The 23,685-nt window shown below is 37.9% G+C and overlaps 2 protein-coding genes and 1 long non-coding RNA gene across 3 annotated transcripts in view; 2 read left to right on the plus strand and 1 right to left on the minus strand.

Moving 5' to 3' along the window:
• Positions 1 to 9,879, plus strand: part of LOC133558057 (cAMP-dependent protein kinase type I-alpha regulatory subunit) — a 26,267-nt gene extending 16,388 nt beyond the window's left edge. The window contains exons 3-11 of the mRNA XM_061909130.1: positions 2,198 to 2,368; positions 2,435 to 2,526; positions 2,720 to 2,781; positions 4,008 to 4,054; positions 4,150 to 4,308; positions 5,001 to 5,061; positions 5,232 to 5,353; positions 5,474 to 5,555; positions 7,885 to 9,879. Coding sequence (XP_061765114.1) covers positions 2,198 to 2,368; positions 2,435 to 2,526; positions 2,720 to 2,781; positions 4,008 to 4,054; positions 4,150 to 4,308; positions 5,001 to 5,061; positions 5,232 to 5,353; positions 5,474 to 5,555; positions 7,885 to 8,057 — 969 coding nt within the window. The 3' untranslated portion in view covers positions 8,058 to 9,879. The remainder of the gene's footprint in view (positions 1 to 2,197; positions 2,369 to 2,434; positions 2,527 to 2,719; positions 2,782 to 4,007; positions 4,055 to 4,149; positions 4,309 to 5,000; positions 5,062 to 5,231; positions 5,354 to 5,473; positions 5,556 to 7,884) is intronic.
• Positions 8,262 to 23,685, minus strand: part of fam20a (FAM20A golgi associated secretory pathway pseudokinase) — a 27,741-nt gene continuing 12,317 nt past the window's right edge. The window contains exons 6-11 of the mRNA XM_061909131.1: positions 20,997 to 21,112; positions 18,990 to 19,170; positions 18,804 to 18,913; positions 18,663 to 18,744; positions 18,539 to 18,598; positions 8,262 to 15,436 (exon numbers count right to left, since the gene is read on the minus strand). Of these exons, the coding sequence (XP_061765115.1) occupies positions 15,181 to 15,436; positions 18,539 to 18,598; positions 18,663 to 18,744; positions 18,804 to 18,913; positions 18,990 to 19,170; positions 20,997 to 21,112 (805 nt within the window). The 3' untranslated portion in view covers positions 8,262 to 15,180. The remainder of the gene's footprint in view (positions 15,437 to 18,538; positions 18,599 to 18,662; positions 18,745 to 18,803; positions 18,914 to 18,989; positions 19,171 to 20,996; positions 21,113 to 23,685) is intronic.
• The window catches only part of LOC133558060 (uncharacterized), a 53,016-nt gene continuing 50,197 nt past the window's right edge, over positions 20,867 to 23,685 (plus strand). The window contains exon 1 of the long non-coding RNA XR_009807892.1: positions 20,867 to 21,147. This is a non-coding gene — a long non-coding RNA (uncharacterized LOC133558060). The remainder of the gene's footprint in view (positions 21,148 to 23,685) is intronic.

Raw genomic sequence — 23,685 nt, forward strand, 5'->3', positions numbered from 1 at the left:
TTTATACATGTTATGCATTACATTTTGTATTATTTATGTATTAATTATTTTTTATCAACTGAATCGAGCCACCATGATTCTCACAATAAAGCAAATAGTTATTGAGGTAGTTTATGGAGAAATATATGATAATTGATTAGATAAAATATAATATGTAATACAACAATAAGCTAAGCAAACTCACTTGAGGTAGCTGGACATATGTGTACCCTAAAAATGAAGACAATCAAGATGATGTTCCAAAAAGTGAAGTCTTAGTGGTCTTTCTTGTTGGAATCTGTACAGTAACATGACACAGATATTGTTTAAACAACCAAAATGTTCTCAGTGTGAATTTAAATGTAGTCTGTGTTGCCCCTGTGATGAGGAGGCTACTTGCCCAGAGTGAACCAAGCCTTCTGCCCGAATGCAGCTGGGATAGGCTCCAGCCACCCTCGCAACCCTAAGAGGGACAAACAGTAGAAAATGGATGTGTGGATGTTCTAAAATAATAGGGAATATAAATTTATTCTGCAAAAGACCAGACTGTTATTTTTAGGTAGTTTTAAATATGGCTCTACAATATAGAGGTTGATTTTTTTTTTTTATCCTTTTGTAAAAGTTTGTACTTTCAGCTATACTTACAAGTGAAATTTCACTTAATATTTACAACAACTGCTATGAGGTGGCGAATTGTCCAGGGTGTATGCCTCCTTCCGCCCGATTGTATCTGAGATAGGCAGCAGCAACCCCAAAGGGAATAAGCGGTAGAAAATGCATGAATGGATATTTACAACAACTGAATATATTCCCCTATTTAGGAATACTTGAAATTAATGCAAAAACGCGTAAAAAAATAGTTTTTTCAGATGATCAGCCAAACCTGCACGTTCCATCCATTTTTTTTTGCTCTGTTGTCCTGTAAATTGTTTTGAGTCAATTTCCTTCTTGATTGTCCTAAACAAAAGCTCACAATAACCGTGGTTTAAATACATAAATGTAAACATTTTTCTGTGAAATAAAAATATACGTAGCGTCTATGAACAACTAAAATTATTTAAATTGTTAACCTAGTTTAAAAAGATCACTCAACTATTAGTCACACAATAGTAAGGCATATAATAAGACATAAATTAAGCTATTTATGTATAAAAATCAAAAGAAAAAGATGGAAGGTTTTTACTTCGAAACGTTGAAAAAAGCTATAGGCACGACGCTGTCTGTATTGGCCGAATATGAGTGTCTCTCTCAGGGCAAAAAGGATCCAAGAGCACGGAGGTCACTAGACATTCTGATAGTCAAGGTCTCATATTTTATCACAGATTTATATCACTACTGTCACACCAGTTTTACATGTCTGCTTTTACAAGCGGTAGAAAATGGATGGATGAGGAAATAAAGCCTTACTTACGATTTAAAATCTCTCTTTCCGTTCCATACAGGCAGTGTCGCCATGTTGAAAATAGTTTTTCAGTGCGATCTCATTAGAGACTAACCAGCCAATCAGAGTACATTTGTCTAATTTTCTGGTTGGTTCTCTGGTCTGGTCTTTTCGACACAAATATAACTCAGTGTGTCTAAACGTGTGCTAGTGTAGAGCAGAAAAAAAAGTTTAATGCGCAGACGGGTGAGGTCGAGAGAGCGGAAGAGTGGGGCTGTGAGAGAGAGCATCCGTCTGCAGACAGCACTAGTTCCATCCATCTATCTCTTTTCCACTACTGGTCCCTTTTGGGGTCGCGGGGGGCTGCATTCCGTAAGTAGGCGGCGTACACCCTGGACAAGTCGCCACTTTATCGCAGGTCCAACACAGATAGACAGACAACATTCACACTCACATTCACACACTAGGGCCAATTTTTAGTGTTGCCAATCAGCCTATCCCCAGATGCATGTCTTTGGAGGTGGGAGGAAGGCGGAGTACCCAGAGGGAACCCACGCAGTCAAGGGGAGAACATGCTAACTCCACACAGAAAGACCCCGAGCCCAGGGATCAAACCCAGTAACAGCACTATTGAGTTTTAATATGGATAATAGCAAACGAGCAAACACTTTGTGTGCTCAAAATACATTTTATATTTACATCTATAAAAATTGTCCAATATCGTTACAAGTTCGCCAATATTTATATACGTTATAATGCCATATATCAATGCCAATTATCGGTTTATCCCTAATTCCTTCCTGACGCTTGACTCGCGCATTTGTCCTACCTCACCAGGAGGAGGCCAAGCAGATTCAAAACCAGCAGAAAGCGAGCAGTTCGCGCTCAGACTCCCGTGATGAGGAGGTGTCTCCGCCCATGAACCCTGTGGTGAAGGGTCGCAGACGGAGGGGAGCCTTCAGCGCTGAGGTTTACACAGAGGAGGACGCAGCCTCCTATGTCAGAAAGGTAGTCAACACACTGACATCCGTGTGATTGAAATGGTTGCTTTATTCTTTGTGGTGTTTCTTTCAGGTCATTCCGAAGGATTACAAGACAATGGCAGCTTTAGCCAAAGCTATTGAAAAGAACGTTCTCTTCTCGCACTTGGATGACAATGAGAGGAGGTTTCTGACTTTAACTTTATTTGTGTTATAAAGCTTTGATAAATAGTCTGTTGAAGTGGTTCATTTAGCCTACTGACGTGTATTTACAAATGATTGATTTATATAGGCTACTATAAATCATAAATCAAATATAAATCAACCATTTATAAATTTGATGAATAGTATTTGGCACTCACATATTTTTTTCCCACAGTGACATATTTGATGCCATGTTTCCAGTCACCTACATAGCCGGAGAAACCGTTATTTTGCAGGGTGGGGTTGCCTTAACTTTTCCTCTCTGAAAAATTTAGTGAATGCATATGTCTTAACTGGGGAACTGCACTATTTTTTGGAATTTTGCCTATCGTTCGCAATCATTACGAGAGACAAGAACACACATCTTTTTTCGGGGGGCTATATAATGTAGTAACAGACACGTTCATAACAATATGTAACATGTACAATATTTACCATATTTTGATCATTTTAATAAATGCTGGAACTATTTCTTCGGCACATTGTTTTCGGTTGCCTTAGCAATGCAACTCCAACATTGTGTGTTCCTACTTCCGGATACAAAACGCTTGTGTGTTTTAATCATGGCAGATTTGGTAACAAACAATGAAGACGACTCATTTTGGACAAATGACGATTCACAACCTTATTTTTTGAAGGTGAATATACAGAGGATGAACTAATGCTTCTAGAAGCGAGCATGATGGAAAAGTGAGACGTTGGAGCAGATGGAAGCCAATAAGGTGAAAAGTGAATCAAAGCAGCAAAATTTGGAGCTTGAAGCCAAGCAATTTTGACATCAGTGGTGTGCTTACCCATAATTAACCGTAAAAAACGTCTCTCGCCGGCTGGACCAAACAGACAACTGTCCGTCGAGTGAGTCACACTTTATATTGATCATAATACATGCAGCACATCATGTGTGTATCACAACAAGACAGCATATGCTGTCTGGCTATCTGTGTATAAATAAAACAAGAAATGTGGGCTAATACTTTACAGATACTGTAATATGATTGTTCATGTTTTTCAGTCAGTACAGATTAGTGTCCTGTCACAGGGTTGTGCATTACAAACTAATGCGTTATGCGATGACGTAGAAACTAGCTTATCTCTTGCCATAGTTAGCTTATACGGCTAAAACAGTAGCACGTCGATGTGTTACTACACTAGAAAAGGAGTTTTCTCAGTGTTCGCTCATACAATAACAATCTCGATACAGCTTGGTTATAATACATGTTACGGAGCATTAATGAAGTATCGGTGACGGTTTTTTAATGTATTTTAATAGTGATTTAGAGGTAGAATTGATTAACTGTATTGCTAGCCACCAAGGACGAACCAATTTTTATGTTAGAAAATGGAAAAAAAAACTTACAATTTATGTCTTGTCTCATTATGATTATGAACGATAGACAAAATTCTATAAAGAGTGCAGTTCCCCTTAAATGTGTGCATTGTTAATTTTTATTGTTAACTTGCAGGTGATGAGGGGGACAATTTTTATGTTATCGACCAAGGGGAGATGGATGTGAGTACGAAAAGTGACCCAAAGAATTAAGGGAAAGGGGTTAGTTTGGGTGTAGGCTTCCCATAATCCTCCATGCGTCCTCCACCATCTGACAGGTCTACGTGAACAACGAATGGGTGACGAGCATCGGTGAAGGCGGCAGCTTCGGCGAGCTGGCACTGATCTACGGCACCCCGAGGGCCGCGACTGTCCGAGCCAAGACAAACGTCAAGCTGTGGGGCATCGACAGAGACAGCTACAGGAGAATACTCATGGTGAGGAGAAGATAGCAGCTGGTGCCATTGAATGTTAATTGTCAAAGTGCCAGAAATGCCATTTTGTGGTAGCTTTAATGCCAATGAGTCGTTTGTCCAACAGACCGTTTGACTCTGAGAAACGCTATTTTGCACCAAGATAGATGCCATATATCACATACAGCAACATAACGTTAAGGAGTTGGACATGAGGACATAAACACTAGCATAGCTATGTGAGCTACAGGGCTAACATTACACTCACATTTTAACAGCAACATGCTAGGTTAGCCTACTTGCTAAAAAAAAAAAAAAAAAGACCAAACTCACAGCTATAGCTGTAACTGACTGACTGATGGTTATCAGCGCTCCAGAACAAATTTTAAGATGTGTTGCAAAGTTTCCTTTTTTTTTTTTTTTTTTTTTTTTTCCAAAGCTGTAATCCGTGAAGTGGTATGCGAATGCACGAGACAGCCTCATTTAGGGAAGGGTTTGTTAAAGAGGGTGTGTCCATTTGGAAAGAGGCTTTTAGCTTATGGATAACTCGAAACTGAAAAAAATAAAATGGTCTCCTCTCAAAAGTGGATGATGACATTTGGTGATAATACACAGACTCTCCAGACAGATTTTACTGTTATAACATCTTTGCAAAGTCTGTTTTGCAAAATGAGGGACCTTTTTAACAGAACTATGCTTTTTTGATTGTTTTGTAGGGAAGCACTTTGAGAAAGAGGAAGATGTACGAGGAATTCCTCAGGAAAGTGTCCATTTTGGGTGGGTTGTGTTATGTACAGTTTATTTTTATTTGGTTAATTAATTGCAACAAAGTTTCACTTAATGTGTTTGATGCTGAGATCTGAAAGAAATTTTTTTTCCAGTATTATAAAAATATCTCAAAACAAGTTGCAGGTTAAATATGTTCTGTCGTGCCTACCTTCCCTCAGAGTCTCTTGACAAGTGGGAGCGCCTGACCGTCGCCGACGCCCTGGAGCCCGTCCAGTTTGAGGACGGACAGAAGATTGTTGTGCAGGGGGAGCCTGGAGATGAGTTCTTCATCATCCTGGAGGTGAATGCATGATTCCTATCTTTTTTTTAATGCACAGGACTGGAACACACACAAAATCATTCACACCAAGGCATGTGCTTAATGTCATATTCAATTGAAACATGTGTATGTGTGTTTTAGGGGTCTGCTGCGGTGTTGCAGCGTCGCTCAGAGAACGAAGAATTTGTTGAAGTGGGGAGATTAGGACCATCTGACTACTTTGGTAAATCAATACTATAATCTTTCTATTTAGTTTATTTAAACAGATGCTACCCGGTGTCTTGCATTCTCAATTTTTTAAACGTATTTTTCAACTGGTATTATATCAATGGAAATTATATATGTATTTCACTGTAAAGACAATTAGTTTAAATGACATTTTAAGGTGTTATGAATATTTTATAATAAGGACAGTCCTGATATTTAAATTATATTATATTGGGGCTGATATTTGCCTTTTTAAGCTGATCAGCGATCGGCTGATGAGCGGCTGAGCCCGGACAATCTTTACCACAGGTCTGTCCCAGTGTTTAAATGCTAAATATTCTATTCATGTGAAATATTCCTTCAAAAGGGATGCATGCTCAAGGAGACACACTTACATTTCAATATTCCTTGTTACACACATGCAGGAGTTGGATGAGTCCTAGGGGGGTGCGTGTCTTGCCAGAACACTGGCTTGAATTTGAGAGTGTGTTGTGTATTCAGTGTAAAGCCACTAAGATACTAATCCTCACCACCATAGCGGAAAAAAAGTTTCTTCCAAATACTGTTATCATTGGAGGACTAGGGGAAAATGTTTTTCTAAGCATGAAGCTCCACACACACATGCACACACACACACACACACACACACACACACAGACACACACACAGAGAAAAACATAAGAAGCTAACCAGAGAGGTGATCAATTCAGATGTTGATACTATCGACACCTAATTTAGTATCAGTACATAAATGATATTAAAGTAATTAGTGTTTTTTTTTGTCGTTTTTATAATTACAAAATCCTTTTTTTGGTCGTTTTTTTTTTGTTGTTTACAAATTCAGGGAGTTAAGGCTCTGGATACAGGAAGGCATTGAGGGGAGTAAATTGGAGCCAATAGTAGTTTTTTCTTTGGTTTAGTCATCTATTGTGTACTAACCACTTGATTTTGTTGAAAAAATAGCACAGATTCAGTACATCAACTGATTTACTACAATACTAACACATTCTAAGTTTAACAAGATAACCTTGTTTACTTTAGCTACTTGCTATAAAACAGTTATATTTGGTATTGTCAAAGTCAAGACTCGAAATCTGATCTGATCGGAAGCCAACGAATCGGATCAGAATCGGATCAGAATCGGATCAGAATCGGAAAAGGTGCTTACTAAGGAGGGCAGGTGTTGGTGTGTCTGAGTGACAGAAAGAAAAGCAAAGTCTTTCTTAGGCAAAAGTTGTTTGGTTGGTTTTCGTGTATAATTCTCAAGGGCAGTCGTTTTCGAACCCAAGTACCACCTGAAAAAACACTTGGCTCTCCAAGTACCACCTTGATGACCAACAATAATGATAAATGGTAAATAGGTTATACTTGTATAGAACTTTTCTACCTTCAAGGTACTCAAAGCGCTTTGACACTATTTCCAAATTCACCCATTCACACACACATTCACGCACTGATTATTTATTGTTTTTGCCACTGCAACATTACACACAGTTTGAACAGAAGTTTGAATACAGGAGAATAAAACACTGTAATTAAATTATGAATCAAATTTTTGGCTTACCATTAGATATGTACGTACGCATAGTGAGAATCACTACTTTAGGGGGAAAACAGTGCCCTATATTCAGGTCACCATGGTATGAATAACATTGATATACTGCCCCATAGTGAGGGTTAAGGTGTCTCCATCCATTTCCTACCGCATGTCCCTTTCGGGGTCGCGGGGGGTGCTGGAACCTATCTCAGTTGCATTCGGGCGGAAGGCTGCGTACACCCTGGACAAGTCGCCACCTCATCGCAGGGCCAACACAGATAGACAACATTCACACTCACATTCACACACTCGGGCCAATTTAGTGTTGCCAATCAACCTATCCCCAGGTGCATGTCTTTGGAGGTGGGAGGAACCCAGAGTACCAGGAGGGAACCTACGCAGTCACGGGGAAAACATGCAAACTCCACACAGAAATATCCCTATTAAACATAATTGACCAATCATGGCTCTTTGTTCTATACACATGCATGCATAAAAGCCAGCAACAGTATTCAAGGAACTTCTTTGTCATACCAGCAGACATCAGCTGAAAAGTAATGCTCTGCGTTCTCAGGAAGCCATACTGATGGTGGTTCCTAGAATCCGAACAAAGTCGTTTAAGACAGAATCCCGTTATGCTGCACATCAGTCAGCATCCTGCAATGTGTCTGAACTTGTTACTTTATTTTAAAGAAAAGTTACCTGGTTTCCCTGGTCAAGCAAAAGTGGTTACTGTGCCAAATAAAAAAATCTTGTTAAAACATTTTTTTTTTTTAAAGCTGGATGTGTGTTTTTGTTTGTCGTACAGGTGAGATCGCTCTGCTGATGAACCGCCCGCGTGCCGCCACCGTGGTCGCCCGCGGGCCCCTGAAGTGCGTCAAGCTGGACCGGCCTCGCTTCGAGCGCGTCCTGGGGCCATGTTCAGACATCCTCAAACGCAACATCCAACAGTACAACAGCTTCGTCTCACTGTCGGTCTGAAGGTGCTCGCTCGCCTCCGCCGCCCTATGCCCCCCAATCCTTCCTTCCTCTCTCTGCTCCTTTTAGACCCAGGATCCACCAAATGCAATTTGCTTTCCGCCACTGTCTTCCTCCCCTAGCCCTCCCCCTTGCTCCCCACTTCTCACCCCTCTTTTCTTTCATGGTTACCACCTGTCACGCCAGGGTGACTTTTTAGCCGTTCACCAGCGCTTGTACCAGCTGCTGTAACGTTACCGTGTAGGCACAGTTGCATCACGCTCCCTATGTCATATAGCTGCTGGTCCCGCTTTGTTCGAAGCAACGCAGAGCAAAGATGGCTAGGATGTTCGATGTGGGCTCTCTAAAAAAAGACAGGACAATCAAAAACCTCACATGACTAATTTGTTCTGCCCGTCCCATCACAGACACACACAGCAGGCGTGACCGTAGAAGACCAAATGTTGAAACTTGTGGTCGGTAGGACAAGATGATAGCCAGATTGAGGAATCCAAAAAGTCGGGTTTTAGTGTGCAGCTCGCAGGCTGGTGCCAAATGTTTATAACAAGGTGGAAGGAAAATGCTACCTATTATTTGGCGCCTAAAACAGGAAGTCTTTTTTTTCTTTTTTTTAACTCTTTTTGTCCTAATCAATAGAACAACTCTACAAGAACTGCCTTGAGGAGAAATATCTTTAAAAAAAAAAGTGGGGGAAACAAACTCAAAAGTATTGTGTATTTCAGTATTGGGTTTTTTTAGTACACACCAAATAACTTGGTCACTCTTATGCTCCGGTTTGTAATCTAGTTGATGAACATCAGCGCAATTATTATTATGATTAAACTTATGGTTTGGCGTGATGGTGATCTTTAAAAACTCTGTCTTTTGTAAACACTTATTTTTCCATAAATTCTATTTTAGGTGTCCAGTGCCACAAAGTAAATAAATGCTTCTTGTTGATTGATTGACACAGCAGTATGTAATTGTATTGTGTAAAAATGGGTTCCAACCTCCCCTCCCCCCGTCCCAAGTAGATAAAATGTATAGAAACATATTTCAGGACATCAGACATGTTGCTGGTGCGGATATTTATTTAAAACTTAGCTTTTTTGCCAACTGGATCAGCTTGTGATTTCTCTCTGCGCTTTTTTTATTTCTATTTTTTAAGCATGATGTTGTTCAACATCCACAATACAATGATTAGCAGTGTATGTACAAAGTACTGTGCAGCAGGCCCCCTGGAGCTTTGTGCAGAAGCGTGGAAATTTGATTTATGACCCCATGACTCTTTAGATGGCCTATCAAACGTCGCTCCCACTTCATTGTCTGTCTGTTTCCCATCAGTGCTGTTTCTGAAAAGGTTAGAGTTTATTCTGATTGCAGCGTTGTCATCTTGGTTGGACATGATTGTGTTTTCTTTAGCTGATTATCTTCACATGTTGCCCTCCCCTTCAGGCGATCCTTGTGGATTTAGTCACTTCCTGTTCATCTCACTCCACAGGAAACATCCATTTGATAGAGACAAAGGTGTACGTCAGACTAATGTAAATAGCTGCAACATCAGCATCGGTTTTAAATGTTTTAGCCACGCTGCAATCGTCCCGGTTTGCCTTAGCTGACCTTCCCTGGGCTTACAGTAGTTGTCAGTCACTCCTGCCGGTTCCCGACCTTCAAGCGGGTTGGTTTTTGGGCCTGCAGTGCGCTGAACTGCAAGGTGAACAGAGGACCATTCTTTTTCTATACTTACCCTGTATTCAGTTTGACCTTCTATATGTGCAAATATGTTTATTCTTTTTTGGTATAGATTGTTCCAGATGGCAGTTTAAGCAATAAAAAAGTAAAAAGAGTTGTTGTGAGTGTTCTTTTTTATTCATTTATTTATAAATGTGTATGTGTGTGTATAATTTGTACTTTAACCACATGGTGGATACATATGATTTATCTATTAAATAAGGAACCTTTCTTCCAACCAAAAACAATGTAAACATTTCAAATATCTTGTACTTTGTTATAAAGTATAATATTATTTTTTTACTGTTGATTATAAATTATTTCTGCCAACCAAAACACATTCATATAATGCACAAGAAATAAATATATTGTTCTTTAGTTTTTTTTTACAAATTTTTTTGCATCCTAGATTTTTTGTCCTGTTGATTATAAAAATCTGACAATGCATTAATATTTTTAAATATCTTGTACTTATATTTTTATACTAAGTAGATTTTGTTGCATTATATATTTTTCTATTCATTATAAAATATTCCTACCAACCAAAACACTTTTATCATACTTTTTTTGCATTATATAGTTTTTTATCCATTGTAAAATATTTGTCAACCAAAACACAATATGATATAAAAGATATACTTAGATTTTTATTAAATGTGTTTTTTTGCACCATATTTGTTCATCATAACATTATTCTGCCAACCAAAACACATTGATACAATATAAAAACAAAGAATATCTTGTATATGCCTTTTTTTTTAACAAAAGTAACTTTTTTGAATTGTATAGTTTTTGTTCATTATAAAATATTCCATTCAAAACACAAAAATACCTGATCTTTTTATGAAGTATAATTTTTGCACTGTATAATTTGTGTATTATAACATTTTTCTACCAACCAAAACACATGGATATAATATAAAAAACAAAGAATGTCTTCAACTGGCCTTTTTTTGATATTTTTTTTTTTAAACATATTATACTTTTTTGCACTGTACAATTGTGTGTTCACTATAGAATATGTCTGCAAACCAAAACACATTGATGTCATATAAAAACAAAAAGTGTTGTACTTACCTTTTCTTTTACAAAGTATAATTTTTTGCATTATATATTTTTTTTGTTCATTATAAAATATTTATTCCAACCAAAAAACATTGGTATAATATAAAAACAAAACAAAACCTGTACTTACTTTTTTTTACAAATACGTTTTTGTCTGTTTTCAAATATTTCTGCCAACCAAAACGTATTCATATAATGTAAAAAAAAAAAAAAAAAGTCTACTGTACTTAATTTTAAATTTTACAATGTATATATATCTTTTGCATTATATAATTTTGAATTACTACTAAAGTATAAGAGCTAGTGTCTGTCAGTCCAAGTAAAACAGATGTATTGATGAGCTTCCCCACTGCTTAATGCATCATAATCAAAACAGGCATTTAGCAAAATAACAAAATTTAACAAAACATTTAAACCGGAATTTTTCTCAGTTAATAGATTAATGAATTCATAACTCTCAACTGAACAATCCAGCAAAGGCGAAGAATAGGCGGAAATCGGTAAAATAAATAAAAGGGAATGATAAGCATTTATAATGGTGTTGTAATAATGCATATACTTTTTTGGTATTGATTGTTCCAAATAGCAGTTTAGAAAGGAATTTTTTTTGTAAATCGAGTGAGTGGTTTGTATCCCATAATGTTACCAACATCGGCCTTGAGATGGAGACAATGCTCAAATAGGAATTCTATTCACTTGCTGTATTAGAATTGTCAAAAGATGGAGCTAACTGTTTTGATGACATTCATCCATCCATCCATTCCTACCGCTTATTCCCTTTTGGGGTCGCGGGGGGCGCTGGCGCCTATCTCAGCTACAATTGGGCAGAAGGTGGTGTACACGCTGGACAAGTTGCCACCTCATCGTAGTGATGACATTCAGACTACATAAATCCATAACGGAGCAGCATCTCCTCATCCTTGACTCACTAGTGCAACAACAACGCCGGAAATGTGTCCCGTGAAAAACCATCCGACCGGAACGCTCTAACAACTACAGTTCCGTGGGTGAATAATGTAAAGTCATTACACCGGTAGTTTTTAGCACTTACATAGCGAGTTTACTGACAGATGTAAGTTAGAACTGTACATTACTTCATATTAGAAATGGCAACAGCGGAAGATGAATGCCACATAAGAAGACAGAGAAAAGGAAGAAGCTTATCGACTGAGGCATCGGCATGAACTACAATGGCGGACACGTGCACATTTTCAGGACTTATGCAGATCCTAAATACACATCAGCAGGTACCACAATTTTGCGAAACAAAACGCCAGGTAATATGTCTGCTAATAGGTGCCATTTTCCTTATACACACACACACCATAATAATACTTGTATGTTGACTACTGGTCAGACGTACTACTAGTACATTTACTAGTCAATCCATCAAGCGGCACTTAATAGCTTACCAAAGTCATCCTAAAACATGTTGACAGATTTTTGAGCGCCGTGTGTAATGGTCTGTATTCTCAAATGAACATTTAAAGTTTTGGTGGTTTTTGCTGGCGTCATCTTGCAGTCTACAAGTATCTCTTATGTGTGACTGCCATCTACTGGTCACACTTATCATTACACCTTGTACCAAATAAAATACACTATATTGCCAAAAGTATTTAGCCACCCATCCAAATAATGACCATCAGGTGACCTAATCACAGGTGTACAAAATCAAGCTCTTAGGCATGAAGACTGTTTCTACAAACATTTGTGAAAGAATGGGGCGCTCTCAGGAGCTCAGTGAGTTCCAGCATGGAACTGTCATAGGATGCCACCTGTCCAACAAATCCAGTCGTGAAATTTCCTCGCTCCTAAATATTCCAAAGTCAACTGTCAGCTTATTTATAAGAAAATGGAAGACTTTGGGAACAACAGCATCTCAGCCACTTACTAGACCCTGTAGAGCTCCAAACTTCATGTGACCTTCCAATTAGCCCACATACAGTGCGCAGAGAACTTCCTGGAATGGAGTTTCATGGACAAATGCAAAGCGTGGGATGCAGTGGTGTAAAGCACGTCACCACTGGACTCTAGAGCAGTGGAGACGCCTTCTCCGGAGTGATGAATCGCGCTTTTCCATCTGGCAATCTGATGGACGGGTCTGGGTTTGGAGGTTACCAGGAGAACAATAAATTTCGGACTGCATTGTGCTGAGTGTAAAATTTGGTGGGGAGGAATTATGGTGTTGGGTTGTTTTTTAAGAGTTGGGCTTAAACCCCTTAGTTCCAGTGAAAGGAACTTTGATTTCTCCAGGATACCAAAACATTTTGGACTATTCCATGCTACCAACCTTATGTGAACAGTTTGGAGCGGGCCCCTTCCTCTTCCAACATGACTGTGCACCAGTGCACAAAGCAAGGTCCATAAAGACATGGATGACAGAATCTGGTGTGGATGAACTTGACTGGGCTGCACAGAGTCCTGACTTGAACCTGATAGAACACCTTAGGGATGAATTAGAATGGAGACTGAGAGCCGGGCCTTCTCGACCAACATCAGTGTGTGACCTCACCATTGCCCTTTTGGAAAAATGGTGGACAATTCCAATAAACACACTCCGCAACCTTGTGGACAGCCTTCCCAGAAGAGTTGAAGCTGTAATAGCTGCAAAAGGTGGACCGACATCAAATTGAACCCCATGGGTTAGGAATTGGATGGCACTTCAAATTCATATGTGAATCAAGGCAGGTGGCCAAATACTTTTGACAATATAGCGTAGCTTCGAGGTCGGTAAGCACAGCCAGGATTTTTCCATACATCAGGCGCACCGGGTTATAAGCCGCACTTTCGATTTTTGAGGAAATGAAATTATTTTAAAGGCCTACTGAAACCCACTACTACCGACCACGCAGTCTGATAGTTTATATATCAATGATGAAATCTTAACATTGCAACACATGCCAATACGGCCTTTTTAGTTGACTAAATTGCAATTTTAAATTTCCCGCGATGTATCCTGTTGAAAACGTTGCGGAATGATGACGCGTGCGCGTTACGTCACCGGTTGTAGCGGACATGTTCTACCAGCCCGATACAAGCTATAAGTAGTCTTCTTTAATCGCATAATTACACAGTATTCTGGACATCTGTGTTGCTGAATCTTTTCCAATTTGTTCAATTAGTAATGAAGACTACAAAGTAGAAAGATGGAGGTGGGAAGTGGTGTATTGCAGCTGTCTTTAACAACAAACACAGCCGGTGTTTCATTGTTTACATTCCCGAAGGTGAAGCTTTACTATGGATCAGAGCGGTCAAGCGAACATGGTTTCCGACCACATGTCAACCGGCAGGTTTTGGTGAGAAAATTGTGGTAATAAGTCGGCTCTTACCGTAGACATAAGCGGAGCTTGCGTCGTTCCTCCTGCAGCTACGGACTCTCTTACCTCCTCCCTCTGGAGACACTGGCGGTCCCCATACCTGTGGCCACACCCCTCTGACTTTCGGGTACCATATAATCTCACTAAAACACTAGTAACACAATAAGCAGATAAGGGATTTTCCAAAATTACCCTAGTAGATGTGTCTAATAAGATCTGAATCGCTCCCACTGCCCTTGCCTTTTTGTTTTTGTTTTTGTTTTTCTCTAGTCCTTCACCCTCACCATCCTCATCCACGAATTTTTCATCCTTGTTCAAATTAATGGGGAAACCTTCGCTTTCTCGGTCCGAATCGCTCTCGCTGCTGGTGGCCATGATTGTAAACAACGTGAGGATGTGAGGAGCTCCACAACCCGTGACGTCACGTGCACATCGTCTTCTACTTCCGGTACAGGCAAGGCTTTTTTATTAGCGACTAAAAGTTGCTAACTTTATGTCGATGTTCTCTACTAAATCCTTTCAGCAAAAATATGGCAATATCGCGAAATGATCAAGTATGACATATAGAATGGACCTGCTATCCCCGTTTAAATAAGAAAATCTAATTTCAGTAGGCCTTTAAGTGCGCCTTGTAGTCCGTAAAATACGGCATTCTATTCATCATGTTAAAAAAATATTTTGCTGCAAAAGCTATGACCGCCACAGTTCAGACACACAAACCACTTAGGACTTCAAAACGCTTGAACAAAAATGATCTATGTTCAAATGTTTACAAGCAAAAACGCCCATCCAGTGCATCACTGTCTCACAGAGTATGTTAGTCAACCAGTTATTAATCAATCTATGGATATTTGTGGACTAGCATTGACCTTCTCGAGCCTTTATATCTATAGATCTCCAATTACAGAGTCCTACATTATTATTCCCCATATATTATGAGAGTCAAAGCCTATCCATGGCTTGTTCCATTAAAATCGAAACGACTGCACTTCAACATGAAGTCTTAAAAGAAGCAGAGTGACTTTCACGCTCTGCTACTTGCTCTTTTTGCTCAGAGCCTCGGCTCGAGGTTTAAAGTCGTTGGTGATGACTTGGTCTTTGCCCAGCCTTCGGACGCAGCGCTGGACCACCCTCAGGAGCTTGTGTAACCTGCGGTCCAGAGCTGACAGGTGTGCTTCGGTTAAGATGGGCTGCAAAGGGTCTTTTTGCAGAGACTCCCTCATCACGTCGCTCAGCCGGAAATGTGCCTGGGCCAGCAGCTGGAGCCTCAATAGAGTGGAACGCTTTATCCTGTGGCAGGTGAAGGGCGCAAAGTTGGATGTTTGAGGTTTTATTTTGTAGGTTATAACTGAACAATTGGTTCTTAAATCTACGATGCAAGCTCTATTCTACTCACAGCCACGACACATACTTGCAAGGTATCTCGTAATGACCCGAATATTAAACATTATTTTGACCTCCAAGAAAAAATTCTGTAATCATTTTCATTGTACAGTAAACTACGGGCCTTTTTAATTACAAAATTTTACTGTAATATAGGAGTTAATTGCTGTGAAAAATAAGGGTAACGCAATTTTTACAGTCATTTGTTGTAATGTTACAGTAAATTGTATTTTACTGTTAAATAACGGTTAAACATTGAAATATAAGGGTATCAAATTTTTTACAATGTTGCAGTAAATTTAGATTTTGGTATTCTACCATGAAATAACAGTTAAACACTGAAATATAAGGGTGTCATAATTTTTTACAGTCATTTTGTTGCAATGTTACCATAACTTGATATCAGTATTTTACTGTGAAATAACAGTTAAACACTGAAATATAAGGGTATAATAATTTTTTTAAGTAATTTTTTTGCAATGTTACCATAACTTGATATCAGTATTTTACTGTGAAATAACAGTTAAACACTGAAATATAAGGGTATAATAATTTTTTTAAGTCATTTTTTTGCAATGTTACCATAACTTGATATCAGTATTTTACTGTGAAATAACAGTTAAACAATGAAATATAAGGGTATAATAATTTTACAGTCATTTTGTTGCAATGTTACCGTAATTTGATATTAGTATTTTACCTTGAAATAACGGTTAAACACTGAAATATAAGGGTATCATATTTTTTACAGTCATTTTGTCGTAATGTTACAGTAATTTGTATTTTACCGTGAAATGACAGTTAAACATTGAAATATAAGGGTATCATAATTTTTTACAATGTTGCAGTAAATTTTGATTTCGGTATTCTACCATGAAATAACAGTTAAACACTGAAATATAAGGGTATCATCATTTTTACAGTCATTTTGTTTCAAGGTTACTGTAACTTGATATCAGTATTTTACAGTGAAATAACAGTTAAACATTGAAATATAAGGGTATCAAATTTTTTACAATGTTGCAGTAAATTTAGATTTTGGTATTCTACCATGAAATAACAGTTAAACACTGAAATATAAGGGTGCCATAATTTTTTACAGTCATTTTGTTGCAATGTTACCATAACTTGATATCAGTATTGTACTGTGAAATAACAGTTAAACACTGAAATATAAGGGTGTCATAATTTTACAGTAATTTTTTTGCAATGTTACCGTAACTTGATATCAGTATTTTACAGTGAAATAACAGTTAAACACTGAAATATAAGGGTATAACAATTTTACAGTCATTTTGTTGCAATGTTACCATAATTTGATATCAGTATTTTACTGTGAAATAACAGTAAAACACTGAAATATAAGGGTATAATAATTTTTACAGTCAGTTCGTTTGCCTAATTACAGTAAATTGTATTTTACTGTGAAATGACAGTTAAACATTGAAATATAAGGGTATCATAATTTTTTACAAAGTTGCAGTAAATTTTGATTTTGGTATTCTACTATGAAAGAAGAGTTAACCGCTGAAATATAAGGGTGTCATAATTTTTACAGTCATTTTGTTGCAATGTTACCGTAACGTGTACCCCGCCTTCCGCCCGATTGTAGCTGAGATAGGCGCCAGCGCCCCCCGCGACCCCAAAAGGGAATAAGCGGTAGAAAATGGATGGCTAATTTTACAGTCATTTTGTTGCAATGTTACCGTAACTTGATATCAGTATTTTACTGTGAAATAACAGTTAAACACTGAAATATAAGGGTATCATATTTTTTTACAGTCATTTTTATTGCAATGTTACAGTAAATTGTATTTTACTGTGAAATGGCAGTTAAACATTGAAATATAAGGGTATCATAATTTTTTACAATGTTGCAGTAAATTTTGATTTTGGTATTCTACCATGAAATAACAGTTAAACACTGAAATATAAGGGTATCATAATTTCTACAGTCATTTTGTTGCAAGGTTACCGTAACTTGATATCAGTATTATACTGTGAAATAGCAGTTAAACACTGAAATATAAGGGTGTCATAATTTTACAGTCATTTTGTGGCAATGTTACCATAACTTGATATTAGTATTTTACTGTGAAATAACGGTTAAACACTGAAATATAAGGGCATCGTCATTTTTACAGTCATATATTGCAATGTTACAGTAAATCTAAATATCAGTATTTTACTGTGAAATAACAGTTAAATGCTGTGAACTCTTGCTCAATTTTCACAGTGTGTATACATGAAAACCAAAAGGTTTTCATGTATACACACTTCCTTTCACTCACACAGATGCAGCAAAAAAAAAACAGTGTCAAAGGTTGGGCAAGTTGAATTAATTAGTGATTGTCTAATGTTTTCCCTCCGTATGGTGTTTACATTGTATAATGCAGGGGTGTCAAACTAATTTTAGATGGGGCGCCCTGTGGACACAAATCTACTCCCAAGTGGGCCGGACTGGTAAAATCACGGAACGATAACTTAAAAATAAAGACAACTTCAGATTTGTTTAAAAATAGAACAAGCACATTCTGAAATTCTACATATCATAATGTTGTTGTTTTTTTTTTTACAATTACCTGTTGCGGTTAATAGTATAGATTTTTAGTTGTCTTTATTTATATTTTCTGAATAAATTATGTGATCATGTTCATCAGTAAACTCATTGGTGTTAATTTTCAATCCATCAAGATGAAAGATTATATCAAAATCAAATTAGTCTGTTATTTATGTAGTTTGATCATTTTCCTCGACTGATGTACCAACATCATGTGGTTTATTTTGTACATATGTTGCATCATTTACAAAGACGCAAAGAATTGCTATTGCAACATCCAGTGGACACATTTAGAACAGCTGTTTCTTTCATTCAAACATTTTACGTTGAAATTTTGTACTTAGCAAAGTCATCCGGATAAAACCCGAACCGGCCCTCGGTGCATGTTTGACACGCCTGTCTTAATGCATGAAAATGAAGATGTCCTTTCACCGTAACATCATACTTACATGCAGCACTGAGACAGTGGAGCCAGGATAGACATCTCATCTTGGCTGTGCTTCCCAAATCTACCATCACACAAATGTATGATCATGTCAGCATACTGGAGCATATTGTGTTTGGCTTTCTCACCCTCTGGCATTGTCCAAATGGAGAAGAAAACCTTCATCGCCAAATTTGGTGAAGACTTCATAGTGGTGCCGGTCCATGTTGCCTGCATGACAAAGACGTGTTGAACCAACGCAGTGAGAATGTGGCGTTAATAATTATTACCCATCAGGAAGTCAAAGATGGACATGTCGATGATGTTGAGGAGGCGGTTTCCCGAGTTGTATGGGTAGAGCTGCTTTATGGTGTCACAGTAGAGTGGATTCACCTCCCATCTTTAAGACCAACATCAATAAATATCCAAGAGTTGCGTACCTATTGAATATCATGATGTTTTATGATGAGTCTTACTCTTCCTGTCTGGTGAAGGAGTAGGAGCGTATCCAGGGGTTGGGGATGGAGATGCGGGGGGCAATGCTGAGGCCTGGCAGGTAGGCAGACAGGGAGCCCTCCAGCAGGTCGGGGGTCCCGCATACTGCATATTCCGTCTTACACATGTACAGGCATTTGGCAAAAAAACATGTGTTGTTTGCTGTTTGGAGAGAAAAAAAAGATTGTTTAGTTTTTTATTTAAAAATATTTAAAGAACCAATGACTGTCACACACACACTAGGTGTGGCGAAATTATTCTCTGCATTTGACCCATCACCCTTGATCACCCCCTGGGAGGTGAGGGGAGCAGTGGGCAGCAGCAGTGCCACGCCCAGGAATCATTTATGGTGATTTAACCCCCAATTCCAACCCTTGATGCTGAGTGCCAAGCAGGGAGGCAATGGGTCCCATTTTTTTAATAGTCTTTGGTATGACTCGCCCGGGGTTTGAACTCACAACCTACCGATCTCAGGGAGGACACTCTAACCACAAGGCCATTGAATAGGTCATGTATATTTACCAAATTTGCACTTGCATTAAACATTCACGAATAACACTATTAAACAATGTTAATGTCTTGTTTAAATACTCTGTATTTATGTAGTGTAAACATTTTAATGATCTTTTAATTACTTTTTAAAAACTTCTTAAAATATTTTTTTGCACAGTAAAATATTGGTTTTATGGTGACCATACATTTTTTCTGCTAAAAAAACCCGCATTAAAATAATGTAAAAAAAAATGTGTCTTTACTTTTTTGCAAAGTATACCTTAATTCTGTGTATTATAACATGTTTTCTGCCAACCAAAACACATTATTATAATGTAAAAATTGTTATCATATTGTACCTATCTTTTGTTTACTTTTTATAATTATTTTTGCATAATAAGAATGCAGCTGAGATAGGCTCCAGCACCCACCGCGACCCCGAAAGGGACAAGCGGTAGGAAATGGATGGATAGTAAATGTTTGTCATTTTGTACATTTTTTCTGCCATCAAAAATGCGCTAAATATTTTTTGTTAAGTATAAACTTGTTGGCGTTTTATAATTTTTTTCTGTGTATTGTAACATTTTTCTGCCAACCACAACACAATAATATAATGTAAAAAAATAATTATCTTGTACCTATCTTTTTTAACCTTTTTAAGATGTTAATTTTTTTGCATGTGTCTGTTTTTCCTGTCATCATACATGTTTTCTGCCCAAAAAATGCATTAAACTATCCATCTTTTTTGTTAAGTATATTTTCTTTGAGTTTGTAATTTTTTCTGTACATTGTAACATTTTTCTGCCAACCAAAATGCATTAATATAATGTCAACAAAAAATAATTATCTCACTTTTTTTTCCTACCTTTTTAAAATGTTTTTTTGCATGATACTATTGCTGTTTTTCCTGTCATCTTACATACTTTCTGCCAACAAAAATACATTGAAATAATGTAAAAATATTTTTTTGCAAAGTATTACTTTTTTGCATTGTATATATTTATTTCCTGTTCATTATTTTACTGTTCATTATAACAAACATACTATAACCAAAACACATTAATATTTTTTTTTTTACAAAGGATATTTTTTTTGCATTACATAACTCATAATTATATTAAAGTAAAAGAGATAATGTCTGTCCAAGTGATACAGATGCATTTCTGTATGTGACCACAAGCTGACGCTAATTTCCCACTGAATAATCCATCATAATCGAAACAGGCAATTGTTCACTTAAGCCTTAATATTTCTCACATGATTAAAATATTAATTTATTCATACATACAAATCCATGTTTCTATCATCCCATCTATATATAGTACCATAACTGTATTATTATGTTTTGTCCACTAGATGGTGTTAATTCACAACTGAACAACCCCAGTAAAGGTGAAGAAGAAAGAGAGCGCCAGCAATACAAACTAAAAATGAACGATAAGAATGTATAATGGCGTTGTTCCCCCCTAAACCTCTTTTAAACGAAGGCCCTTTACCGGGCGAGGTGAAGAAAACGGCTCGTAGTTCGTCATTTCGGGTCACTTGGAGCACTTCTCCGGTGAGGTTCAACCACCTGCCAGCCACCGGTGGAACTCTGCGGAAGTCTAGAATCCTAAAAGACGAGAAGGGAATCACAATGTTACCCAGGTAAACACACACATCCATCCATCTACACTGTAATTAAGTGCTGTCGTTTATCTTTTTTTTTTAGTTTAGTTTTATTTTATCAGTGAGTAAAAACTGCTGAGAAATTTCTAACCAAAGAAATGAGGGCTAAAACAACAACAATTTCATAGAGCGCATGCAAGTACGCCCTCTAGTGGTTGTGAGCTGCATCTATGTAGAGACTGTGATGCTACTTTTTATAAATAAAATCATTTTTTTGCACAGTAACTTCAGTGTGAAAGAAAATCACATTGCATTGCATTTGTAGCCATATAAAGATCTCTTCGCTGCCCAGAGGCCACATTTTAGCCATTGATTAAACAATTAGAGTGTGAAGCTGAAAGTATGAAAGAGATTATTGAGCAGTAATGAGAAAGGCCTCAGGCAAGACAGAAATGCAATAAATGGAAAAAAGAGGTGTGGGGAGAGAGGCAGCATACACTAATAACAGTCTGGGTGAAAATATAGCCGTGAACAGTCAACGTTTGTGCTATGTCTTTGTTGTCTTGTGGAGATTGGGTGATTTTACACTATCATGCTTTAATGATACTGTCCAGTACACCACATGATTTATAATATGCTTGCTTACTCAACTGGGAAATTCTAATGGCCGACCATGGCATCTGCAAAGGAGCACGATCCGTTGCACAGTGAATGCCCATCCATCCATCCATTTTCTACCGCTTATTCCCTTTGGGGTCGCGGGGGGCGCTGGTGCCTATCTCAGCTACAATCGGGCGAAAGGCGGGGTACACCCTGGACAAGTCGCCACCTCATCGCAGGGCCAACACAGATAGACAGACAACATTCACACTCACATTCACACACTAGGGCCAATTTAGTGTTGCCAATCAACCTATCCCCAAGTGCATGTGTTTGGAAGTGGGAGGAAGCCGAAGTACCCGGAGGACATGCAAACTCCACACAGAAAGATCCCGAGCCCGGGATTGAACCTTGACTACTCAGGACCTTCGTATAGTGAGGCAAACGCACTAACCCCTCTCCCACCGTGAAGCCCCCAGTGAATGCCGTTGTTAGTTAATTTAATAGTAATTGTAATAACATAAAAAGTACAGACATTTCCAAGTTTACATGCTTGATTGGTTATGTGACACACGTTCTTAACTCAAAACATGTAAATCGTAAATAAAAGTCTCCCATTGAAATGAGTTGAAATCAATTTAATTGGTGTTTGGCCCCCCAAAGAGCACAATTTTAACATGAAACATGCCTTTTAAAAAGAAGAACCAACTTTTAGATAAAAAACGTATATTTATCATACATATATATATATATATATACATATATATATAAACACAATAGAATGTACACAAAGAACTACAGTAACCTGCTCAGTGGCCTAGTGGTTAGAGTGTCCACCCTGAGATTAGTAGGTCATGAGTTCAAACCCTTGCTAAGTCATACCACTTCCCTGCTTGGCACTCAGCATCAAGGGTTAGATTTGGGGGTTGAATCACCAAAATTATTCCTGGGCACGGCCACTGCTGCTGCTCACTGCTCTCCTTACCTCAGGATAATCTCACCACACCTAATGTGTGTAACAATTATTGGTGTGTTAACTTTTAACTTTAGTTTTTTTAAGTAATGCTCATGTACAGCAGTTTGTGTCCCACATCGAAGGGAATATGCATTTGTGGACAATATGATTTGCCTGAGCGGCTAGGAGACAATGCGAGTTACAAGCCGTAGAACATTAATTAAAAAGGACTGATTTAAAAGAATTATCTTTTTCTTTTTTTAACCTGGGACTTTCCGCAGGCCGGATTTTGGACGCTGTCGGGCCGTTTTTAGCCTGCGGGCCGTAGTTTGGGGACCCCTGGTGTAAAGTGTTTTCCTTGGAGAGTGGACAGTATCTTCTTCTCCATCAAACACAGCACCAGCAGGTTTTCATATTTTCTGCCATTTATATACATATTTACTTGGCTGGCATTAGACCAGGGCTGTCAAACCCAAGGGCCGGATCAGGGCCGCGAACAGGTTTTATCCGGCCCGTGTGGGGAGTTTGCCAAGTATAAAAATTAACCTTAAATTTTTGAATGAAAGAAACTGCTGTTTTAAATGTGTCCAGCCACCAGATGTCACAATAGCAATTATTTGTATCTTTGTAAATGATGTTACATATGTACAAAATAAACCACATGATGTAAGTACATCAGTCGAGGAAAATGATCAAACTACATGAATAACATACTGTAATTTATCTTGATAGGTTTAAAACTGACACCAACGAGTTGCCTGATGAACATTATCACATAATTTATTCAGAAAATATAAATAACGACAAATAAAGATAGAATACTATTGACCGCAACATATAAGTGTAAAAAAAACCCAACAACATTATGATTTGTATATCTTCAGAATGTGGTTGTCCTTTTTAAACAAAGATCTGAAGTTGTCTTTATTTTTAAGTTATCGTGCCAGGATTTTACCAGTCTGGCCCACTTGGGAGTAGATTTTTCTCCATGTGGCCCCCATCTAAAATGAGTTTGTCGCCCC

Source organism: Nerophis ophidion, linkage group LG08, assembly GCF_033978795.1.
Source record: "Nerophis ophidion isolate RoL-2023_Sa linkage group LG08, RoL_Noph_v1.0, whole genome shotgun sequence".
Taxonomy (NCBI): Eukaryota; Metazoa; Chordata; class Actinopteri; order Syngnathiformes; family Syngnathidae; genus Nerophis; species Nerophis ophidion.